Raw genomic sequence first — 15,082 nt, 5'->3', positions numbered from 1 at the left:
AACACATTTTTGTCTTTGGCTTATGCACAGCCATTTCCATAGTGTGTGTGTGTGTCTGTGTGTGTGTGTGTGTGTGTGTGTGTGTGTGTGTTCAGGTGTATGCATGTGGACTTGCCATTATACATCTCTTGTTCTTATGATTAAGTGAGTTTTTTTCACTTTGTGTAGTGATGTCTCTTCAGTGTTTTGAGGAATGTTCTGACCCAAAATCATTCCAGATGTGGATTGTGTGAGCAGCTACTGAGGGACCCAGTTATCACCAGCTGTGGACACAGTTTCTGCAGGCAGTGCATCAGCAGCTACTGGAGCCAGTCTGGTCCATCAGGAGACTACAGCTGTCCACAGTGCGGACAGAGAACTCAACCCCTTCTACACCGTCCAGCCACACGGGCCAAACTAACAGGTGAGTCTTAGGGCTTTTCTCAATATGCGTTCTTTTCTATACTTGTGTTCTCATGAACTTGAAAATCGTTTTGAAACGTCATCAATCACCGCCGAAGTACTGTTCCAATTCACAAGTTCGCATTTATTCAAGAATGCATAACATTCCCGGAAGTGTTCTCGAATCGTTTTTTAGCAAGGATGCATTGGGTGGTGACTTGGTGGATTGAAGATTCCACAATGCATTACGTCAGCTCAGCCGTGACACTCACATAAGAGAAATGGCAGCATTGATACATAATAGGCCTACCTATCATAATTGCTGCTACAATCCGATCCATGTTTAGGCTATAAACGGTAGGCTACAGGCTTCACAACTAACGTTAATCATAACTGTCACTTAAATTGCGAACTTCAAACGTTGTTCCCGCCATCGGCAAGTGAATATATTCTTATAAATATTTAATAAAAAAAAAAATCAATGAGAAACAAACTTAAACAAGCTGGTGAATTATATATTTTATTGTAAATGTCAGAAATACTGGGTAGACCAATAGAGCAATAGGTAAATGACTAGACTCCCGAGCTGTTCCGAGAGAAGCTGCCGTTGGCAAGAACGCTGCTGTCTCAAACTGCAAATTGAGCGTCCTGTGTCCTCGCGTTCTCCAGAGTCTGCACTCACGATCTTAACTTTTCAAGTTCGAACTTTCAAGAATGGGAGACCGTTCTTTAGCGTACTTTGTATTGAGAAAAGCCCTTAAAGTGTTTCATTTAGAGCGTTCAGCAGATTCCTTTTTTTGAAGACCTGCTGCCAAGAGCAGGGCCCAGGCACAATCATAGAAAACATTTCTCTAACAAACATAATTATTATTACATTTTAGGGTTCATTGTTCAGTGCACTTAGTTATATTTAACTGATCTTTTTAATTCCCTACAGACGACCATGTCCTGAAGAGAGTATTGATGACCCATAAAGCCAGCATGAAGAGGAGGTTTGAGAGCATATGTGAAGGCATCATAAGATCAGAGACTCAAACACTCCTGAACAAGATCTACACAGAGCTCTACATCACGGAAGGAGAGAGTGAAGGTGTGAATAATGAGCATGAGGTTTGGCAGGTAGAATCTGCATCCAGGCCACAAACTACAGAAGACACAGCAATCAACTGTAATGACGTCTTCAAACCCTTACCTGGACAGGAGAGACACATCAGAGCTGTCATGACCAAGGGGATTGCTGGCATTGGAAAAACTGTCTCAGTGCAGAAATTCATCCTTGACTGGGCAGAGGAGAGAGCTAACCAGGATGTAGATTTCATGTTTGTGCTTCCGTTCCGTGAGCTGAATTTGGTCAAACATGATCAGTACAGTCTTCACAAGCTCCTGCTTGACTTCCACCCTCAACTTAGGGAGCTACAGGATGGTGAATACAAAGACTGCCACATTGTGTTCATCTTTGATGGTCTGGATGAGAGTCGACTTGCACTGAATTTCCAAGAGAATCAGAAGCTGTCTGATGTGACACAAACATCATCAGTGGATGTGCTGATGACGAGCCTTATTCAGGGAACTCTGCTTCCCTCTGCTCTCATCTGGATAACCTCCCGACCAGCAGCAACCAGTCAGATCCCTTCTCAGTACATCAGTCTGGTGACGGAAGTACGAGGGTTCAATGATCCACAGAAGGAAGAGTACTTCAGGAAGAGGATCAGCGACCAGAATCAAGCCGACAGAATCATCTCACACATTAAGGCATCCAGGAGTCTCCACATTATGTGCCACATGCCAGTCTTCTGTTGGATCTCAGCCACTGTCCTTCAGCAGATACTGGAACAGGATGACGGGAAGGAAGCCCCCAAAACTCTGACTGAGATGTTCATACACTTCCTGCTCATCCAGACCACCAGGAAGAGCCAGAAGTATCAAGAGGAAAGTGAGACAGATAGGCTCCTGGAATCACACAAGGGTGTCATATTGAAACTGGCAGAGCTGGCTTTCAAGCATCTGGAGAATGGCAATCTCATGTTCTATGAGGAAGACCTGAGAGAGTGTGGCATTGATGTCAGTGAAGCTTCAGTGTACTCTGGCATGTGCACTGAGATCTTCAGGGAGGAATGTGTGTTTCACCACAAGAAGGTTTACTGCTTTGTCCATCTGAGCATCCAGGAGTTTCTAGCAGCCATGTTCATATTTCATTCCTACATGTCAGGAAATCTGGACATACTTAAGTCTTTCCTCAGTGAAAAACACAGAAACATGAAAACTTCCCTTCCTTTGCATATTCTGTTGAACAGTGCTGTGGATAAAGCTTTGTGTAGCAAGAATGGACATCTGGACCTTTTCCTCCGCTTCCTTGTTGGCATCTCAGTGGAGTGCAATCAGTCCCTTTTAGAGGGCTTGTTGACAAACAAATACAGTAGCTCAGAGAGCATCCAGAAAACATGTCACTACATAAAGGTTCTCAAGTGGAAAGATCCATCTCCTGAACGATACATTAATCTTTCCCACTGCTTGTTTGAAATGAATGATCATTCTCTACATGAAGAAATTCAGAAATACATGCAATCACCAGATGGCTTCTCAGATGGATTGTCCCCTGGCCACTGTTCAGCACTGGCCCATGTGCTTCTGATGTCTGAGGAGGTGCTGGATGAGTTTGACTTGAGCAAATACAAAACATCAGACGAGGGACGAAGGAGACTGGTGCCAGCTGTGAGATGCTGCAGAAGGGCTCTGTGAGTATCACAATACTTCAATGCTGAGTTCATCTATTTCATGTTAAGTGTGTAGGCTAATAGTGATTCATATGCAAGTCATAGTTGGAATAGCCTACACAGAGAAATCTAAGATACATTTGCGCCTGTAACCTGTAATTCACCTGATGTCCAGCTATTTTGCATTGTGTCAGCGTTCACAAGAGGCAAGGCTTAAGATTCAGAATACAGTTCAGCATTCATCACAGGGAAATATTCACATAAAGGAATACGCAAATTGAGACAAAAAAGAGAGACAGGAGAGTTCAGTCCACAAACATAAAGATCCATGGCTTTTGTGTAATTCCAAAAACAGAGAACATATTAAAGAATTCAGTCCATGAGAGAGAAGTCCATAAATAAGTCTACTTGCAATGAGTAAGTTCGGTAGATAAACAGATTCCACCACGTGAGCTTGACCAGGCACTGGTAGATCATGTAGAAGTCACTGAAGTCAGTTTCAGCTCAGCGTACATGCTCAACAAATCAGTCACATGATGAATCCACTCATTGAATCACAGGTAAAATGTGATAGAGAATATGTGTTTGAGAATAATGTCTCCACCTAGTGTTGACTAATAGTTTGAATAAATTATTATGTGTTTTAATGGTGATTGAGACGGATAAATGAGCTTTCCTCGCTGTTGTGTTCCATCATGAAATACTCCATCTCAGCATCAAATCAAATCAAACCACACATAAATTGGTTGGCATGTTTATGTTACATTATTATTAATATGTTTATTAACAGAGAGCCTTCCTCAGTATTGTGTTTGCTATTGTGTTTGCATTAGGAGATGCTCTATCTCAGCACCAACAGGTGCAAATGTTCTATGGAGGTGCATGGTATAAATGGGGTAAAACACTGAATATGATGATCTCCAATCTGAACTGTTTAAATAAATCAGATCTCTGCTCATGCAGCTCTGGGTTAATCCCACTGATCAGTCTTTAGTGATGTTGTGTCTGTGGTTGGGCAGCGTTAACTGTGCATGGTATTCAGGGTTCATATATTATTCTCTCCTCTTATCCCCCTTAGTAATGTTGTTTTGGGCCTGGCACATACTGTATGTGGGGCAGTTATATTATTTTCCTCTCTCTTCCTGCAGATTTAAACATGACATCTTACCTTTTTATACTCTTTTGCCTCTCTTGCAGACTTGCTGGCTGTAAGCTAACAGAGAAGTCCTGTGAGATTGTGGCCTCAGCTCTGCAGTCTGTAAACTCTCCCTTACGAGAGCTGGACCTGAGTCAGAATGACTTGCAGGCGTCAGGAGAAAAACTGTCCTCTGCTCTACAGAGTCCAAACTGCAAACTGGAGACTCTGAGGTCAGTAATATTCTAAAGGCAGTTCTGAGAGTTCATAGAGGCCTTATTTATATATTCACATATTGGGCACATAATAATTACTGATTTAATCATGACATCTATTCTCATGAATTCACATTCACATATTGGACATAGAATAATTGGTCCAAAACCTGTCAGGCAGTAAGTATACTGTCTCTTTGGGTCAAATCTATATCATAGCATACATAGCATTTGGAGATAAACAACTCACATCTTTGTCAAAGTGATCAGCACCCTCAATATTCATTCTTGCAACAAAATGTTACACACATGCATCATTTAAATCACTCTTTCAGATCAGCAACACCAATTTATACAAAACTCTGCAGTCATCTCTACAACTCAAAAGTAGAATTTCTGCTTAACCAGTGTATGGGTTTTTCAAATTATAAAGTTTTTTTTTTTTATCACAAACAAAAAAAGTGCATTTACAGTTACATACTGTACATAGTTTTACAAAAGAATTGTTCAGTAGGGTTTGTAAAATTCAATTAAGGAGGCAAGTCCAAAACTATGATATTATTGTGGTTGAGGAATCAGTCCTGGACCAGAGCAGCCCCTTGGAAACTAATTGAAGTGATCAGCACCCTCAAAATATCCTTCTTGCAACAAAATGGTACACACATGCATCATTTGAATCACTCTTTAAGCGTGGAAACTAACACTATCCCAGATGACCACAAACCTGTGACCCTGATCATTACAAGAGATATCATTCTTGAACAAAGTTTGAAAAGTAAGTAACTGTGTATAATGTTTTGCAATAAGTGTGTTGCAAGTGGAATTAATTATTACTAATCTGCAAAAACTGTAATACTCCTTCCTGATGTGTCCCATATGGAGAATTATAAAAGTGCATCGGAGTCGTGTCAGTGCCGTGTCAGTGTCGGTGATCAAACGCAATGTCAAACCCATAAATTTTTTTTGTCACATTCAGTAAACATTATCTAACGATCCAATAGCTGCCCTTCTCGTGACACTGTAAAAAAACCTGGCTCTGTAGGCAGCCAGGCTCCGAAATCTGGTAAGACACAAAGTGTGGGTAGCCTGTCCCCCAAACAACAGTGTAGCACTGTGTGGAGTTTGTTTAGGAATACTGCAGTAAAGGCTGAGCTGCTTCTCTGGTGTGTTTTGTTTGGTGCTTGGTTAAAATATAATATTTCTTATTATGGACAAACACATCTGCTAAGAAATGTAAATATAGATATGAACAAACACAATATCATCACTGACTTAAACTTTAACTATAGAGTGTTATTATTATAAACAATAACACAATTGTTTATTACTCATGTTTGGTCTCTCATTTCACTCTTCGTTATTCTTGTTATCAAATACTTCGTTATTGGTCTGAGAAACCCAAACTGCCACCTGGAGAAACTGAGGTCAGTAATACTCTGAAAGACACATAGTTCAAAGAGGCCTTATTTATGCATTCACACTTTGGGCATACGGTTTAATGCTACTGTTTTGGGGGAGTGGAATCAAGACATGAGTTTGTGAAACATTGTTACATTGTTTTTTATTGTTGTGCCAATGTTGATGTGAACTGATCCCAGACCTGATGTGTTCTATGTGGTGCACACTTACCTGTTGAGTTAATTAATCAGACAATAACACAATCTGTTTCACTCTTTTTTTTTTAAAGTATATTTTTTGGGCTTTTTATGCCTTTAATTATAGGACAGTGGAGAGTGACAGGAAGTGAATGGGAGAGAGAGCAGGGGTGGGATCCGGAAAGGACCACGGGGCGGGAATCGAACCCAGGTTGCCGGCGTACGGTGCAGGTGCCCCAGCCAGTTGCGCCATGGCTGGGGCCAATCTGTTTCACTCTTGATTGGTCTCTGATTTCACTCTTCTTTATTCTCAGTTACACTGTTTATGTAAATTCATACAAACTGTTTCATATACAAACATTAACATTTTGTTTTATAATAAGCAATATGATTTGTATGTTCGTATTTTCTCTTAGCTTAGCATACAAAGCTAGCTAGCATGCTAGCGAGAATCCCATTCTCTGCCTATGGTTTACTAGTGTGCTAAACTAGCAACACTGAACTGCCCAAGATACACCACACCACTCAACAACAAAATCCGATTGGTTGGAACATTTTTTCCCCATGCATATGAACGCACCATAGGTTTCCTTTATGTCTAGCAGCCTATGCCGATTGCTGTATGCATGTGATTGACATTATGTGCAGGGTAGAAATTTGACTGAAATTGCATTAAATCAGGTTGTTTTAACTAATATTAGACTGCAAGATGGGGTTTTGTCCACTACATTTAAGTTCCCTGTTATAGACTAACTTGCCATATTAAAAATTCCCAGTTTATTCCCATTAATTCCCGTTTATTCCTGTTAATTCCCATATATTCCCGTTAATTCCCATGGAAGGTTTCCCATTTTGAAAATTCACGGAATTTTGCAACCCTATTTGAGAAACATTGGCTTTTATTGTTGTGCCAATGTTGATGTGAGAGAGTTGGTCACAGACCTGATTGATTAGTATAACACTCCATCCTGATGTGTTCTATATGGAGCACAGTTAACTCTAGTGTATTAACCAGACAATAACAACATCTGTGTTTCACTCTTGATTGGTCTCTGATTTCAATCTTTGTGATTCTGTTACATGGTTTATATTGTTACAGACTTGTTGGCTGCAATCTAAAAGGACGATTTCTGGCCTCGACTCTTCAGTGGGCAAACTCCCACCTAAGAGAGCTGGACATCAGTGACAGTGAGCTTCTGGACTGTGGAGGAGAACTGCTCCATCAACCACTGAATCAAGACTGTAAAGTCAGGTCTGTATTTTGCACAGTGCACACAGACTGGTGCTTTCTGTTTGATGTAATAAACAATCCACATATCTTAATTAACTGGCATTTCATATTTGGGAATGTATGTAGCATAGAGGACATGTTTGCTTATAGTGTTTTCCTCAAGGGGGTAAGCGAACATCCGGAAAGTGTACCCCCTATGGGTGGCTCTGAGGCTAATAAGACCTCACCTGGAGTTAGCAGTCCATTGACCCCTGGTCATTTTGGTGGTCACTTTGACAGCAAATAACTTTACATCTGCATATCCCATGGACATTAAGCCGCGACCCCCCTGTACTTGTTTGGAACTTGCTGGTGTTAGGCACATTTGTGAAGTCCTCAACTCCTGTGTCACCTTTCAAAGTACTCAGCAGGTTTGTCTTTGACATTAGGGTGCTTTGTTTCCATGTGGCATTTTAGTTTTGATGGTTACATGCTCTCATGTGCCAGTAGTTCATTGCACACCACATACAACAGGTTTCTGTCCCTTTTGGTCCTTAACATAAGTGAATCCACTTCAAATATGCAGGGTCGTTTTGCCCTATTTAGCATTAAAATAATGTCTAACATCACCTGTCACATAAATATTGTCTATGTCCATGGCAACAACTGTCAACTGTCATGACAACAAATGGGCTATTCTTTTTTTTTTTTTTTTTCACCACAAGCTCTGCGACCCACACAGAATGGTTCCCGACCCATCGCTTAAGATACACTGGTATGAAGGACATGTTGCTTATAGTGTTTTCCTCTCTCACTATAGACTCATCAGCTGTAGACTCAAACACAGCTCCTCTGAAGTTGTGGTCTCAGTTCTGCAGTCATATATTTCTCAACTGAGTGAGTTGGACATGAGTGACTGTGATCTGCAAACATCAGAGGAGAAGCTACTCTCTGGTCTTAAAAACCCAAACTGCCACCTGGAGAAACTGAGGTCAGTAAAACTCTGAAAGACACAAAGGCCTTATCTACACATTCACACTTTGGACATACAGTATAATGCTAGTGTTTTTGGCCACTAGAATCAAGACATGAATTTGTGAAACACTGGCTATTATTGTTTTGTCAGTATTTATCTAAGTGAATGTGTTAGTATACATACTCCCTGCTGATGTGTCCCATATACATTTACATGTATTCACTTAGCTGACACTTTTATCCAAAGTAACTTACAATTCAGTACTAATATTCAAGCTACACCGTAAAAAGGAGGCCGTAGGGTAACAATAAATACTGCTTTTTCAAATTGGTCTGATGGATGTAAATTAATCCGAGAGTGAAACCCAATGGCATGCAGGGATACTGTCCTCCAAAATATATCCATGAGCAACATTGTATTTCAAAGAAGCTACAAGTCTCTCTCTCTCTCTCTCACTTTGTTTGTTTGTTTCTCTCTCTCTCTCTCTCACTTTGTTTGTTTGTTTCTCTCTCTCTCTCTCACTTTGTTTGTTTGTTTCTCTCTCTCTCTCTCACTTTGTTTGTTTGTTTCTCTCTCTCTCTCTCTTTCTCTCTTTGTTTGTTTGTTTGTTTGTTTGTTTGTTTCTCTCTCTCTGTCGCTCTCTTTCTCTCACAAAAGTGGCTATTTGCCTTAATACAGATGTACTTAAGGCTGTGACAGGCTCCCGTCCTGCATTTCCACAGTAGCTGGCAGAAAAATCAGTTTTTTACAGAGTGACTGCTCTCAGGCAGTGGCCAATGCCTTTCCTGCAGAGTCATGTCATCATGGGGTTTGACTGGGAGGACAGGCCGTCCCCTTGGATTATTAATCCACTGTACACAGTTTATGAACCTGTTCCCTTTGTTTACTAATCCATGTGCATGATTCCCAACATGTCCCCTGTTTCTGAGTGCTGTTTTCTACTCTGTAACATGGCGGTCATTGAACAGGTTTGGCTCTTCATTGGTATTATGTACTTTGATGGACATTTTCCTACTAAACATTTTCCTTATCTATTATGTCTATTTGATTTGTACACTTGTTGGCTGTGCACCATTAGACAAAGACTGACAGATATCCCTGTGAGTTTTACAAAGAATTCAGTGATCATCTCTCACCTTATCTACTAAAAATGTATGTACTGTACAAGCAAGCAAGGATGGCAGCCTACCTCAATCTTTAATTGAAGCCATTATAACTGTATTGCCCAATAAAGTATCCAGTAGAAGTGAGTAGTTATAGACCAATCTCACTATTGACATCTGATCAAAAAGCACATGCCAAAACCCTGTCTCTCAGACTTAACTCTTTAGTTAGTAAACTCATTCATCCTGATCAGACAAGTTTCATACCAAACAGTTAATCTTAGACGTCTCTTAGACATAATCTACTCCCAGAGCAAGAACTCCGATGACCTAGCTATCCTCTCCTTAGATGCTGAAAAAGCCTTTGACCAATTGGAATGGCCTTATTTATTTTAAACTTTGAGGAGATGCAATGTTGGTGACCGTTTTGAAAACTGGTTGAAGGTTCTTTATAACAAACCCTGTGCCAGAATCTTAACTAATAGGATGCTTTATCCAACTTTCATATTACACAGAGGCACTAGACAGGGTTTTCCCTTGTCCCCACTACGTTTTGCCCGAGCCCTTGAACCGCTGCCACAAACCATTCTCTCTGATGAGTGCATACGTGGATGTGATTTAAATGATACCTTAAGTAAGATTTCTCTGTACGAGGATGACATTTTGCTGTATGTTACCAAACCTTTGTCCACAATTCCAGCCGTACTGGACATAATATCTAAATTTGGAACGTTTTCAGGTTACAGGATCAACTGGTCAAAAAGCAAACGTACAGTATGCCTGTAAAGATCCAAAACTTCTCAGCTTTCCAGAGATTTCCGTTCAAAATGGTATTACAGAAATTTACATATTTAGGCATTAATGTCACTAAAGACTTTTAGTTGTTGTAACAAGCTAACTTCCCCCCTCTGGTATCTAAGTTACAGAATAATATCCAGTTTTGGAAAATCAAATGTTTTTTTCTCCCTCAAATTCTCTCTTTTTCAAACTATTCTCATATTCCTTCCTAAGACTTTTTTTTAAACAATTGGATTCAATTATAGTTCCTTTTTTGTGGGGTTATAAAATCCCTAGAATTAGGAAGCCCATCTTGGTAAACCTAAGTCAGATGGTGGGCTGGCCCTCCCAGATATTTTTCTTTATTACCTGGCTTGTGCTCTTCACATCATTATAATGTGGCTAGAACCAGCTAGATCCCATCTGTTAAAATGTGGTTGGAAGAAATAGTTAAACTCCTGCACCTGGAAAGGATGCGGTTTGTCCTGTCAGACAGATTGGAACACTTTAATAAGACCTGGTCTCCCCTTCTTCAATATATTGACAGAGTAGGCTGAGTTTTTGCCTCAGTACCATTACAGTGTTTTGTTGTTTATTTTTTGTGTATTTTGTTTATCTATCTTCACTTTCTGGAGTGTGCATTCATTACGTATAAGATCCTTTATACCAAAACAGCGATCAAATATTACCAAATTTAGCATGGCATGTGTAAAATGTAGCCCCCCCCCAAAAAAAAAAAAAAAAAAAAAACTGTATTACAGGTAATCCCCCCTAAACTGTATTAATCATCCCTATGTGAAGCACTGAAGGGGGGAATTCCCCCCCATTTTGAATGACCTTTAAGATCTGGTAACAATGCAAATTTCTTCTTTGGGAGACAATTAAAGGATTATTTTATCGTATCTTAATACACCTCCTGGATTATGTGAATGTATGGGGTTTCAATGCCTGATTTCAAGTGCCCCCCCCCCCCCGACTACTTTGATGGAGCGATTAATATTAGACTTTATTAACCAAACAATGACAACATTACGGCTTTACACCTCAATTGATACTGTATGTCCTCTCTGACAGTATCATAATTGTCTGTTACATGGTTTATGTTTTTACAGACTTGTTGGCTGTAAACTGAGGGGAAGATTTTTGGCCTTTGCTCACCACGGGGCAAACCCTCACCTAAGAGAGCTGGACATGAGTGACAGTGAGCTTGAGGACTGTGGAGGAGAACTGCTCCATCAACCACTGAATCAAGACTGTAAAGTGAGGTCTGTATTTCACACAGTGCAAAGAGCCTGGCATTTCTGTTTGATGTAATGAACTGCTAACACCTTATTTGCCATTTCATATTTGGGAATGTTAGGGGTATACAGAACATGTTGCTTACAGTGTTTCTCTCCTTTGCTGTAGACTTACCAGGTGTAAACTCAAATACAGCTCATCTGAGGTTGTGGTCTCAGTTCTGCTGTCATATATTTCTCAACTGAGGGAGTTGGACATGAGTGGCTGTGATCTGCAAACTTCAGAAGAGGAGCTGCTCTCTGGTCTTACAAACCCAAACTGCCACCTGGAGAAACTGAGGTCAGTTATACTCTGACAGACACAGAGTTCATAGAGGCCTTATTTATACATTCACACTTTGGGCATATAATAATTACTGATTGTGGGCACTAGAATCAAGACATGGATTTATGAAAACATTGGCTATTATTGTTTTGCCAGTGTATATGTATGTGTTAGTATAAATACTCCCTGCTGATGTGTCCCATATACATTTACATGTATTCACTTAGCTGACACTTTTATCCAAAACAACTTCAATTGAGGTGTAGTATTCAAGCTACATGGTAAAAAGGAGGCCGTAGGGTAACAATAATACTGCTTTTTCAAATACCACAACACAACCAGAGGATGAGAGTGCAGAAGTTTAAGCACCAGCCAGAGTGTAATCAAGAAGATGGTAGTAGAAGGAAGTAGAAGGATAGTATACAACATCTAGAGCACAGAATCCACACAGTGAAGCACAACACATATCAGCATCTAGAGCACAGCATCCACACAGTGAAGCACAACACATATCAGCATCTAGAGCATCCACACAGTGAAGCACAACACATATCAGCATCTAGAGCACAGAATCCACACAGTGAAGCACAACACATTTCAGCATCTAGAGCACAGCATCCACACAGTGAAGCACAACACATATCAGCATCTAGAGCACAGAATCCACACAGTGAAGCACAACACATATCAGCATCTAGAACACAGCATCCACACAGTGAAGCTCAGAGGTTGGTGTGATTAGTGGGAATCCAAGTAAGCTGGACAATCTCTACATCTCATTTGTGCACTGTCATCAACTGGTGTTTCATCTTTGAAAGGACACTGAGTCATAGAAAGGACACCAACCTGCTGGTCATAAACTAACTGGAAAGCTGTATGCTCTTTAGTGACTCCTACTACTTTCACACTTGCGTTGATACACACATTCCCTTTCCTCCATCTGACAGTGGCTCATATAAAATAATGTTTATCCACCTCAGTTTGCTGCATGACATACAGACCGATCAAGTCAAGTTACTTTATTCATGTAGCACGTTTAAAAACAATCATGAGTTGACCCCATGTGCTTTACAGGTGGGGCAGACACAGCACATGTAAGTAGAAGTATCTCAGCGTCTTGTGAGAGCTTGTGCTCTACAGTTCCTTTGTTGTAACAATTGACGTTTTGAAGCTTGCTGCCTGCACTTCTTTCCTCTACGACTGTACAGTATGTGCAGACTTGCTGGTTGTAAACTGTCAGAGTTTGTGAGGTTGTAGCCTATGCTGTGCAGCACATGGTGTCCCTTCCTGTTAGAACTAGACCTGAGTGACAGTCATATGAATATCACTGCAGTTCAGTTTGCTGTTTTGAAGGTCAAACTAATTCATGTCCAGAATGCACAGAATCTGATTTCACTCTCTGTGATTCTCTGTGACGTGGTTTATGTTTTTACAGACTTGTTGGCTGTAAACTGAGAGGAAGATTTCTGGCCTTGACTCTTCAGTGGGCAAACTCTCACCTAAGAGAGCTGGACATCAGTGACAGTGAGCTTCAGGACTGTGGAGGAGAACTGTTCCATCAACCACTGAATCAAGACTGTAAAGTCAGGTCTGTATTTTGCACAGCAAAAACTGTCCATCTTTTTATTCACCGGTATTTCATGTTTGTGAATGTATATAGTATAGACTCTGTACTATAGAGAACATGTTGCTTACAGTGTTCTCCTCTCTCACTGTAGACTCATCAGCTGTAGACTCAAACACAGCTCCTCTGAGGTTGTGGTCTCAGTTCTGCAGTCATATATTTCTCAACTGAGTGAGTTGGACATGAGTGGCTGTGATCTGCAAACATCAGAAGAGAAGCTGCTCTCTGGTCTTAGAAACCCAAACTGCCACCTGGAGAAACTGAGGTCAGTAATACTCTTGACGGACACAGAGTTCATAGAGGCCTTATTTATACATTCACACTTTGGGCATATAATAATTACTGATTGTGGGCACTAGAATCAAGACATGGATTTATGAAAACATTGGCTATTATTGTTTTGCCAGTGTATATGTATGTGTTAGTATAAATACTCCCTGCTGATGTGTCCCATATACATTTACATGTATTCACTTAGCTGACACTTTTATCCAAAACAACTTCAATTGAGGTGTAATATTCAAGCTACATGGTAAAAAGGAGGCCGTAGGGTAACAATAATACTGCTTTTTCAAGCACCACAACACAACCAGAGGATGAGAGTGCAGAAGTTTAAGCACCAGCCAGAGTGTAATCAAGAAGATGGTAGTAGAAGGAAGTAGAAGGATAGTATACAACATCTAGAGCACAGAGTCCACAGTGAAGCACAACACATATCAGCATCTAGAGCACAGCATCCACACAGTGAAGCACAACACACATCGGCATCTAGAGCATCCACACAGTGAAGCACAACACATATCAGCATCTAGAGCACAGAATCCACACAGTGAAGCACAACACATATCAGCATCTAGAGCACAGAATCCACACAGTGAAGCACAACACATATCAGCATCTAGAGCACAGAATCCACACAGTGAAGCACAACACATATCAGCATCTAGAGCACAGAATCCACACAGTGAAGCACAACACATATCAGCATCTAGAGCACAGAGTCCACACAGTGAAGCACAACACATATCAGCATCTAGAGCACAGAATCCACACAGTGAAGCAACTCAGATTGCTGCATGACCTACAGACGTGTCAAGTCAAGTGACTTTATTTATACTGTATAACACATTTTTAAAAATCAGGACTTGAACCAATGTACTTTACTGGTTGGGGCAGCCGTGGCCTACTGGTTAGCGCCTCGGACTTATAACCGGAGGGTTGCCGGTTCGGACTCCGACCAGTAGGCACGGCTGAAGTGCCCTTGAGCAAGGCACCCAACCCTTGCTGCTCCCCGAGCGCCGCTGTTGTTGGATTAGTGTGTGCTTCACCTCACTGTGTGCTGAGTGTGTTTCACTAATTCACGGATTGGGATAAATGCAGAGACCAAATTTCCCTCACGGGATCAAAAGAGTATAATACTTATACTTATACTTACTTAAACAAGTACATGACCGCATATGTGAGTAGAAGGAACAAATATGTATAGAAGATTTAAAGAATAATGACATAAATAGATAAATAAAAGGCATTAAAAAATAAGACAATGCATGAAAGGAAATAATGAAATGTTGTAAGATTGAGAGAGGAGTGAACTTGACAAACTACGGGGTGCAGGGATGCCATCCTCCAAAATATATCCACAAGCAACAGTTTGTTTCAAAGAATCTACAGGTATATCTCTCTCTCTCTCTCTCTCTCTCTTTCTCTCGTTCTCGCTCTCTCTCACTCACACTCTTGCTCTTTCTCTCGGTTATTTGCCTTTACACATAATGTACTTTTGGCTGTAACA

At 40.7% G+C, this 15,082-nt stretch overlaps 1 protein-coding gene across 2 annotated transcripts in view; it reads left to right on the top strand.

The window, feature by feature from the left end:
• The window catches only part of LOC143111251 (NLR family CARD domain-containing protein 3-like), a 16,266-nt gene extending 3,200 nt beyond the window's left edge, over nucleotides 1-13,066 (top strand). Inside the window, exons 6-13 of one of the 2 annotated variants that reach the window (XM_076273444.1) lie at nucleotides 219-403; nucleotides 1,319-3,116; nucleotides 4,293-4,463; nucleotides 7,140-7,292; nucleotides 8,071-8,241; nucleotides 11,219-11,371; nucleotides 11,514-11,684; nucleotides 12,887-13,066. In XM_076273444.1, coding sequence (XP_076129559.1) covers nucleotides 219-403; nucleotides 1,319-3,116; nucleotides 4,293-4,463; nucleotides 7,140-7,292; nucleotides 8,071-8,241; nucleotides 11,219-11,371; nucleotides 11,514-11,684; nucleotides 12,887-12,926 — 2,842 coding nt within the window. In that variant the 3' untranslated portion in view covers nucleotides 12,927-13,066. Of the gene's footprint in view, nucleotides 1-218; nucleotides 404-1,318; nucleotides 3,121-4,292; nucleotides 4,464-7,139; nucleotides 7,293-8,070; nucleotides 8,242-11,218; nucleotides 11,372-11,513; nucleotides 11,685-12,886 lie in introns of those variants that run through there. The other variant, XM_076273445.1, reaches the window with a different exon arrangement.
• Nucleotides 13,067-15,082: the final 2,016 nt, after the last annotated feature.

The sequence above is a fragment of the Alosa pseudoharengus genome, unplaced genomic scaffold, assembly GCF_046254945.1.
Source record: "Alosa pseudoharengus isolate Yale_2024_CS ecotype anadromous, Long Island Sound unplaced genomic scaffold, YU_APseudo_1.1 YU_APseudo_1.1_scf_77, whole genome shotgun sequence".
Taxonomy (NCBI): Eukaryota; Metazoa; Chordata; class Actinopteri; order Clupeiformes; family Clupeidae; genus Alosa; species Alosa pseudoharengus.
This window is presented reverse-complemented; position numbering and strand designations above follow the sequence as displayed.